The sequence below is a fragment of the Armigeres subalbatus genome, chromosome 2 (genome assembly GCF_024139115.2).
Source record: "Armigeres subalbatus isolate Guangzhou_Male chromosome 2, GZ_Asu_2, whole genome shotgun sequence".
Lineage (NCBI taxonomy): Eukaryota > Metazoa > Arthropoda > Insecta > Diptera > Culicidae > Armigeres > Armigeres subalbatus.
Genome location: NC_085140.1, coordinates 163,718,297 through 163,728,666, shown reverse-complemented (window position 1 = coordinate 163,728,666; position 10,370 = coordinate 163,718,297). Strand labels below are relative to the sequence as shown.

At 37.5% G+C, this 10,370-nt stretch overlaps 1 protein-coding gene across 1 annotated transcript; it reads left to right on the top strand.

Moving 5' to 3' along the window:
- Window positions 1-3,777: 3,777 nt before the first annotated feature.
- LOC134211108 (chaoptin-like) lies at window positions 3,778-7,911 on the top strand. The gene is made up of 2 exons (XM_062687727.1): window positions 3,778-3,974; window positions 4,043-7,911. Exons 1-2 carry the CDS (start codon window positions 3,961-3,963, stop codon window positions 7,641-7,643), a joined length of 3,615 nt encoding a protein of 1,204 aa, XP_062543711.1. The 5' UTR covers window positions 3,778-3,960; the 3' UTR covers window positions 7,644-7,911.
- The last annotated feature ends 2,459 nt before the right edge of the window (window positions 7,912-10,370 follow it).

The following is a 10,370-nucleotide window of genomic DNA, read 5'->3' as shown; positions in this document are numbered from 1 at the left end:
GAATCCTGTAACATGTCGTTTCCAAGCACGTTTCAATTATTTATATTGAGAACGACCAGGGTAGTTAAACAATAATCCCTCTATTTTGGCCTTTCTGGTCATAGTATTTAAAAACCCAGATTAATCCACCTAGCAGTGATGATGCCTTTCTCGTGCATTATAAAATATATTGAAAAAATCACTTTAAAAAGGTCAAAAAAGCTCTTTGGGTGAATAGATCACATTTTTTCGATCATTTTTAATATTTTTGCCTTGCCACCATTCAAAAACAATTGTTTTTTGATTTTTTTTCCAAGGGGGACCTGTGGGAAAAAACAATGATTTTTCAATAATTCCGAAAAGCAATGATCGGGCCCATTTTCAATAGCAAACAATTCCCTGTCGAATGCAACTTGTTGCGAGTAAATCGGATAATTCTAAGTTCTAAAACGTGTGTCTACAAAATTTGTACACATACACATACATACACAAAAAAAAACAGACGTCACCTCAGTTTGTCGAGCTGAGTAGATCGGTATATAACACTATGGGTCTCCGGGCCTTCTATCAAAAGTTTTTTTGGAGCAATCATATAGCCTTTCGGTACAACTTTGTTGTACGAGAAAGGAAAAATGCATATGTTACAAATATGCGATCGTGGGTAAATAGTACAATAATTAGCGCAGCGGCACGTTTTAAAAAATACATTATAAAATACAATATGGATTAACTGTCCAGACAGCGCGTCTACAATTGTTTTAGGGCCGATTCCCACGTAGTGTTTTTTCACCAATGTAATATTAAAGTTCAATAAAACTAGTTGTATGTCATACATTGATTTTGCATGCCTTTGTGTAATAATTGTACAAGTACATTTGTGAAAATTAACAACACAATTCACATAAATATCAATGGAAAAAGCCGCATAATATGGAAATAATGAGGTGTATGAAAACGAACGTTATGTTCAAATCACCCAAATGCCCAAACTACACCATCATTCCACCCAAACCACCCAACCCAATAAGCAGTTAGCCTCAATGACACGCCTCTTCTTTCCTTCCAAAGCAGGAAAAAAATGGCAGCAAACCTAACGAGCGCACGAGAAAGCATGTACGAATCGTACGAATGCGATTTTTATTTCCAACGATGAAATTTTCACAACTGTGTTTATGCGAGCGGATAAAGTCATCGGCTTCGGTCTCTATAGCGCGTGTGTTAGTTTTCGTGTTCCACATTTGAAGCTTTGGAAAGCTTTGCTTGAGAGGTTAGCATCATCAATAAAGCACGAAAGAAGCAACTCAAACTTTAATGCTGTCAGTATACACGGTGCGAAATTTATTCATTGAATGTGGAAATGCTACACACTTAATTTGTTTTACTCAATATTGTGCGGTTACTTGCTGAGTTTTTTTTACTTTATTAAACTGTTTTTTTAATCTACAGATTATATTCAACACCATACTTGCTAAATGGACACGGTCGGTTAAAGTGGCTGGTCCTTAAATAAAGTGTTCGTGAAAGTAGTCGTTAGATTATTCGCTGTTGGTTTGAGCGAGACAGAGTATATGACAAAAAAATCAACCAGCAACTTGCGGTTTTTGGTTCGAAATGAACGAAAATACACTGAAAAAATCAATTCCGACAAGAAAAAGTTTTTGTTAGAAAAACTTTTTTCCTTAAGAGTGCCCAGCTTGCGATGTATGGACGGTTGGTAGGGAACATAATCACCTATCTTGAGACACAATTTCATTTAAATAAAAAAGAGCATTTTTTCGCAAATCGACTTTAAAATTTTTAACCTGATTTTTTTCAGTGTAGGGCTCAATTTGGATTGTTTCCGATATTTTCACTAGAAATTTTGACTGATTTTGCGATGGTCACCCATACAACACTTTTTGTGGGATGCGTCGTTTTTCTACAATATCCATTTGAAAATATTAGCAAAAAAATTTCAGCTCTTTTCAAAGGATAGTCTAGATTAAATTTGGAAAAACATTTTTGTTTTCATTTCGGATCATCTGGTGATTTTTCATTTCTCATTTTTCATTTCTTACTTCTTACTTTTCACTCCTCACTTCGCACTTCTCACGTCTCACTTTTCACTTCTCACTGCTCACATCGGCCCATAGGGGAAAGAAATGGCAGAAATGACGCTTAACTTTTAAAAAGAACATATGTCACCTTTTTTCATGAATTAATTTGTGTACCGCAATCAAAAGCTATCATATTGGTCTGTTGATCGCAATATTAAAATTCATTCATGAAAATATGTTTCTTAGGTCATTTTGAAAAAATAAACTAGAATTTCCAGTGTATACATGAAATCTTAAAATAGGTACTTTTTAACTCATTAATGGGTTTCTATGTTTCTTTGTGAAGTTTTTTTTTCTTCCGTGTAAGCTGTGTATTCTATGCTGTCAGTGTGCCGGTTTCGAATAAATTGTGTCTTGGGAGAACATAACCTAGAAAATCGATAGCTTATTTGTTACGAAATAATGATGTCTCATAACTCTTTGAATATTTACTATTTTTTGAGCCGTGCCATCATTATGAAATTCAATAGCGAACAAGAAGAAAACATTCCCCATCGAATGCAACTTGTTGTAGCAAAATCGATTCAGGTTTAGTACTAGAAAAATTGGCTAATGTTTCAATGTGCACACACATACGCACACACACACACGGACACACACACGGACAGACAGACATTTGCTCAGTTTGTCGAGCTGAATCGAATGGTATATAATACTATGGGTCTACAAGCGCTCTATAAAAAGTACGTTTTGGGAGTGAAATGAAAGCCTTTCAGGTACAACTTTGTTGTACGAGAAAGGCAAAAAGCGGACCTTAGTAGCACAGTTCAGATCAATTTGGTTGCAGCAACTCCAATGTGATTGGATTTGGTCGCATATGAGTCACAGTGACTGATTGTGACAAGTGTGCTACTCGGGGAGTGATTCTACTGCATCCGACGTTTCGACCCTTGGTTTGGGTACTGCTATAACCTCCCTGAAGAAGGCCCAAACCAAGGGTTCAAACGTTGAATGCAGTAGAATCACCCCGCTTTTTCAAATTCTATGACCAGAAAGTCCAAAACAGAGGGATTATTTGTTCGTTTCAATAATTGGTAATTTCGTTCTTAAGTACCAAAATTTATATTAAGACCAATGTTTGATTAAACAAAATTAAAAGATTTTTCAAGCTTTCCAAATTTATTATAAATTCTGAATTTCCAATAACTGAAAAATTAATATTTTAGGCAAATTTCTAAATTTTGAATTGTATTGAAAACATTATTCGGAATTTAAATTCGAGGTAAATGTGATCGGATTAGGAGTACAACGCCCTACGCTCGGTGGCCAATGTAAATAAATTCATCGAACTGCACCAAATGCTGCATCCGACCGGCTAAAAATAGTTAAATGCAGTCTATATCCGCAATAACTAGGTGCGCCACATTTCGGTAACAAAATTTTGTCAAACAGAGGCACGCTCTCTCAAATTATTACGCATGCGCTTCGAAACAATTCAGAAGCTGTAACATGACTTCCTCCCATTATCCCATGTAAGAGGCGAGAGTCGAGGAACACATCACCAGTGAAAGTAAGAAACGTAATGCTATTTTGGTATTTTGAGTGGTGCAGGCAGAATGTCACGTGGCTCAACGGTAATGATCTGTTGCGAACGATCATCACAACGGACGGCGGTTGGTTGGGACGCTACCCGAAGAACATATGTTTTTTGTGATTTGGTGATGCAGAAACAGTTTAGCCGGCCGCTTGATGGGAGGGAAGTGCATCGGTGTCCAATTGAAACATTTGTGTTAGTATTTTCGGGACCGTTTTTGCAGCTTTGTGCATGTTTTGCTGAAATTTAGTTTCAGTCTACTAGTGAAATTCTTAGTGAACAGATCGCCAATACTAGGCGAAGTGCGCGTTGGTTTAAGCTAGAGTGTTAATTTAGCAGCACGGAAGCAAAATGCTCAAACTGAGGTAATATCGTGCTATATTTGGCATTAGGTGATATAAAAGAATTTTCGAAATTTTGCGTCCATTTTTAGTGTTTTTGCTTTGCTGCTTGTGTCATCTTCAGTCCGAGCTGATAATGGAGGCACGTATAGCTGTTATTCTGGGAAGAAAGAGTGCAAATTGACAAATCTGAAGTTCGAATCCCGTGAAGAGGTGGAAAGCATTACCATTGATGGCGGAAATGGACCATTTTTGGATATTGAGTTTGCGGATTCTTCGTTCCCGATTGTTCCCCCGTCGCTGTTTCGTGATAATGACAATGTTCGCTCACTTTCTGTGAAAGAATGCGAAATTGAGGCGGTTGATGCGAAAACTTTTATGAATGCTAGAGAGTTAAAATTTCTTAAAATTCAAAAGAACTGGATACCAAAGTTATACAACGACTTGTTCAAGGAAACAAAACTGGCAAAAGTAAATTTTGGAAATAATCGGATCTCAGAGATTGAAGAGTTCGCATTCAGAGGATGCAGAGATCTGGATACTCTAAGAATGTCGAAAAACAGAATTAAGGTCCTCCCTGCTCAGCTGTTTTCCGGGTTGAAGTTGCTGGAAGATTTGCATCTAGACCACAACAGGATTGAAGTATTGGAAGAATTTTTATTCCGTGACTTAAGCAATCTACAAGACTTAGATTTGGAACACAATTTTATTCAAGCGCTCAAGCCGAACACTTTCACCGGTTTATCCAACCTGAGGAAGCTTGTCTTGAAAGAAAATGAGCTATCATCAATTGATCCTCAAGCATTTAACCCACTGTCCAATTTAGTAGAACTTGATTTGGAGGAAAACAACATCCAGGTGATTGCTCCGGAAACTTTCGCCAGGCTAACCTACCTCAAAGAGCTTGTACTGACCGAAAACTATATCGAAGAGCTGGATGATCGCGTTTTCAGTCAAAATGGAATGTTGCAAACGCTGGTTCTGAATAACAATTCCATAGAAGAGTTGAGACCTGCTTTGTTCGCTCGTTTACCCAGACTGGAGCAGCTTTCGATTCAATTCAACGAACTGGCAAAATTGGATGATAATTTATTCTCCAGCAATCAAAACTTGGAAACCCTAAACTTTGAAGGCAACGTCATCGGTCAGATTTCGCCACGAGCATTCGTCAACCTAAGGCGTTTGGAAATATTGGACCTGGACGATAACAATATCGCTTCACTTGATGGAGGAATCTTCAGCGATTTGAGTGGACTAGAAAAACTATTTTTGGAAAACAACCTACTAAGAGATTTACGAGGTGGATCACTGCGTGGAGCTAGCAATTTGAGAAAACTTTATCTGAACGACAATTTAATTCGGAATATCGATGCAACGTTCTTCAACGATGTGCCCCAGTTGAAAAGTCTCTCTCTGGAAGACAATCTGATTGATGAGATTCCGAAGAATTTGTTCTCGAATTTAGGTAGATTGGAGGAACTCTCATTGAGTGATAACAATCTGGTCGATTTAGATGACGACGTATTTCGTGGGGTTGCTGGATCTTTGCAAGAGCTATACCTAACGAACAATAAGCTGACTAGTATCAGATCATCCACGTTGAATCTAGGATCTCTTGAATATCTAGAACTTGCAGAAAACTATTTGGATAATTTGCCACGCAATGCTTTCGAAAATTTAAGACGATTAGAGTCGCTAGATGTGGATGATAACAAGTTCAGTAGGATTCCAGAGGCTATTCGTGGATTGTCTAGTCTGAAGGATTTGGAAATAGCGGGCAATCGAATTACACAACTAGATACTCAAATTCTTAGTTCACTTCAAAATCTCAAAGAGCTGGATTTATCTGACAATCGTTTGGTCGATATCCCAATGGATGCTTTCAATAACATGAGAAATCTCAAGGAACTTTATATAGATGAAAATAGAATAAGAAAAATTTCAGATAGCACCTTCATTCAAAATAGAAATCTTGAAAAGCTCGATCTGAGCAAAAACGAAATTGCCGAGTTGAGTCAAAAAATGTTCACTGGACTGTACAATCTGGAAGAACTAGACCTGAGCGATAATTCAATTCAGCGCATAGATGATAACGTTTTCAAAGATTTGTCCAGGTTAGAGTCTCTATCACTGCGAAATTCATCTATAAACCAGATTTTTGGTAGTCCTTTTCTGGGACTTTCTGCGTTGGAAAAACTTGATTTGGACTCAAACTCACTAAAAGAGCTGAACGATGGGATATTCCGAGGTCTGGAGAGTATGGAAGATTTGTACTTAAATAACAATCCACTGATTAACATTCAACCAAGTACTTTCGATCAAATGGGGAATCTTCAAGTGCTGAGCCTTGGACCCAATGATGTAGCCAGCTTTGGCAAAGACCTGTTTCGGTACTCTCTTCGCTTGGAGGAGCTTTATGTCAGTGGAATAGAGTTTAGCTCTTTGCCCAGGGGAATTTTCCGTCCTACGCGCAAATTGGAAGTGCTGTCGATCAACAACAACGAGAAATTGACAACGATTGACAAAGACTGGTTCAAAGATCTTCCAAATTTACGTGTACTCAACATTGTGAACAACAGTATTTCAAATTTCCAACCAGGAGTGTTCGATGATGCTGAGGATTTGGAAGATCTTTTTCTGTCTGATAATACCGTGCAATCGTTGGATGTGAAATTATTTGCGAAACTTCTTCGACTGGAAGCGCTAGAGCTTGCAGGAATGACCTTACAGAATTTGCCCATAGGCGTTTTCGATAATCTTGTGGACTTGGAACTATTGGACTTAAGCAGAAACAATTTAAACTCTATTGATGAAAATATTTTCCGAAGCCTTATTTCACTCCAAGAACTATCTCTTTCCGATAACGGAATCAGCTCGCTCAGTAATGGTTTGTTCCGGGGACTCCGAAACCTCAACGAGATAGATCTTAGCAAAAATGAACTGAGTGCAATCGATCCAAATCTTCTTCGTGATTGTCTGAATCTGGAAACATTGAGCTTATCAGGAAATCGTTTTGTGGCATTCGATCTTTCAAAAATGAGTTTTGCAAAAACTTTAGAAGAGTTGGATATTTCACAAAATATGCTTACCTCACTAGTTATTACAGAAGATCTCTATCTAATGATTGCCGATGATAATCAAATCAATTCGATCACAACAAATCCTTCTCCTGCTTACAATCTGGAGGTATTATCTCTATCGAACAATCGCATCTCGGACATAACTCCGATACTCCGCTTCAGCAACCTTGAGTCATTAAATATTTCCCAAAACGACCTCCCACAGTTTGAATTAGGACGATTGACCAACGCGTTAGATGAATTAGAAGTTCTCAATATTTCAAGCTGCAAGATATCTTCCCTTAATACACAAGATCTAACAACCCACGAATCTATTATCACATTGGATATCTCGGACAACGAACTACCGACGTTGGATTTCGATATGATCAGAAATTTCCCGGATGTGGAAATGATTGCGCTCGGTGGCAACAGATTTGATCGATTGGATTTCGATAAACTGTTGGAAACTTGCAAAGACTTGGAGCAGCTGGGGCTGCAGGGCACGGAATGGGACTGCGCATTGTTGGACCGAGCTGCACACACATTGCAAGACAATGATGTACAGTTCTGGAACATAAGAGCTTTGGAATCTTGTCAGAAAAGAGAAATTAATGGAATTTGTTGCAAGTAGTCTATGATAAAAATATTAGTCTTGAACTGGTTCGTGTGTGTAAAGTAAAATGAATAATTAATGGCTTTTCTCTGATTATTTCAACGTGCGTGTTGAAAATAAAACCTCATCTGATAGAAGTTATCACATATCTTTCCAAAAGTTCACACTGTGCGATTTGTTCCACTTTTTATTGTTCTCTGCGAGTGAAAGACGGAGATAGAATCCAATATCCAGTAGCTTTGATTTATTGTCGAAAATAAACCATTTTTTGTAGCTCATCAATGAATCACTTGTTTTCTGAAATCCGAACCCCAGTGTGATCCAAATCAATAGAAAAGAAAGGAAATGATCTTCACGCTCTCCAGTGGAGGATGCTGCTACCCAGCGAACGGAGTGATTGGCACCACCACCACCACGGACAACAATAGCAACTGCGAAGGTAATTATGTTCATTATATTCGTTGTTTGGTCTACCAGCGTTACAAATTTCACTTCGTGGCCCGTGGTGCGTTGCGGTGGGCCTGTGGTCAGCGACCATGGGCTTTGTACTTGAACGTTCATTCAGCAAAAAAAATCTAACAGAATGATCAGTGATGTGGAAAGCTTCCTGGCTGAGGGGAGGGGCCATTCATAAGTTTCAGATGACATTTTTCTTTTTCTCTTTCCGTGAAGCTTAGAAGTTTTATATGTAGGACATTCACCTGGGGTTTTACTGTATCAATGTAGAATGAAGAGCTGTTATATTCTAAAGAGCTATTGTACCAATGGACACAAACATCTTGATTTAGCTCCAACAGTGTTAATTCGGCACTAAATGTTCCTTCTGGTAAAACAGGATTTATGCATAGTTTTAATTAAATCACGCAACAAAATGTTGAATCTCTATGCCTGAGATGATTATTTGATTAGAGCGCCATGAAATTGTCTTTGATTTGACGAACTAGCCGGAAATAAAAATGTTTGCATTTACAAAAACGTCGTAATATTGGGGTGGTTTGGTTCAATTCGTTTCATTTCTTTTAATGGAGAATAAATATTTAAAGATATGCAGATAAACATATTTTGTAATTTTAAATGTATATTCTTGCAGATATTGGGAGCATGCAAATAATCGTCATATTTAGTTGAACTTGCTGTTGTTTTAAATAGAAATTAATTTGAACAACAACGACAAATTTGATTAAATATCGAATGTTTATTTGTTCGACGGGGATAGCTGCTTGTCGTTAACTTTGTAATACTTTTTGCTGTGTATTATCAACAGTAATAGGGTAAATCGACCTATTTATGAAGGGGTTAAGCACCGCGTCAAAACAAAATTGATTTTGAGAATTCTTTAAAAAAAAGAACTGTTTATCTTTTACCACTTTGTAGTAGTCGAATAGAATGCTCGTTAACTCTAGTTTTGTAAATATTACGTCAATTGGACTAAACTTCGGCTGTTATGTTTTTATCACAATAAAACAAACTATCGCAAGAATAGGACGCAATTGCCTATCGTTGCAATATTAGGCTCAAAAGATGCACATATTTAATGAAAAATATTGATTTTTCATCATTTTGAACGGAATTTTGTCCAAAAATAGGTGTTCTAATGGTTGATTCGAAGAGTTTTAGCGGACCTTCAGATATTTTTGATGCTATTATATCCAGAATGGACTATGTTAACACTATCGCAACATTAGGACATACCACAACGATAGGACGTTTTACCCTATAGGGGGAGATCCCCCACCTCCAGTACCGGACACATAAACCATTTAACGAAAAATTCTATTTATCCGGATTATGTTTACTTGCATACCATATAAACAAAATATGATCATTGACGATTCATACAAACTATATTTCTCGGGTACTTATTTAAAAGGACGTATGTGATTTTGTAAACAAAGATTCAAACGTTGATTTGTTCAATCTAACGGCACTCCCACGCAAACAAACACCATCAACAGGTAGCCGAAGCCTCTGCTTTTCTGTCTATGGTGATGATTTTCGTGGGAGGGTTATCAGATTAGAGAAATTGACGTTTGAATCTCTGTTTACAAAATCACATACGTCCTTTTGAATAAGTACCCGAGATTTGATGATTTGAACACGTTTTTCAAAGATGTACTTTGATGAGGAATTCTGGTGAAGGTATTACATGTTGTGCATAGGGGAAGTGGGGGTAGCACGCCCATAGGGGTTAAAACGCGCCACCCCTGAATAAGGTTAAATATCCCCATTTTGATTATTTTCAATAGTCTATACGATAAAGCAATGAAAAATATTGCCATTGGATACATATATTTCATGATTTTTCTCTAGTTATACATGAAAAACTCGAAAAAACGATTTTTGCGTGTTTTGATGCAATTCTAGCTCGGTGGAATTTAGTCTTTCTGTCGCTGTTATACATTGATAAATTAATAATTGAGCCATGAGCCATGCTGCTTACTCGTGTTCTTTATGTTCCACACGAAATCGTCGTTAAAAATGGTTTTAAAACGATTTTATGGGCCTTCAAACTTCTGAGGTCGGTGTGGGGCATTACGCCCATGCTCATTTCGTATGACCGAAACAGCTGAAACATTCGGTTAATTGCCTTAATGTAGGCAATTAAAATGAAAATCAGTACGATAAGCACATGCGCGTTTTAACCCATCCACTGGCGCATCTCACCCCGCATGGTTTCAAAATCACTTTTTGTCGGGTGCTTTTTAAAAATCAAATTTCTGTGCAATAAAATGGACAATTAGATAT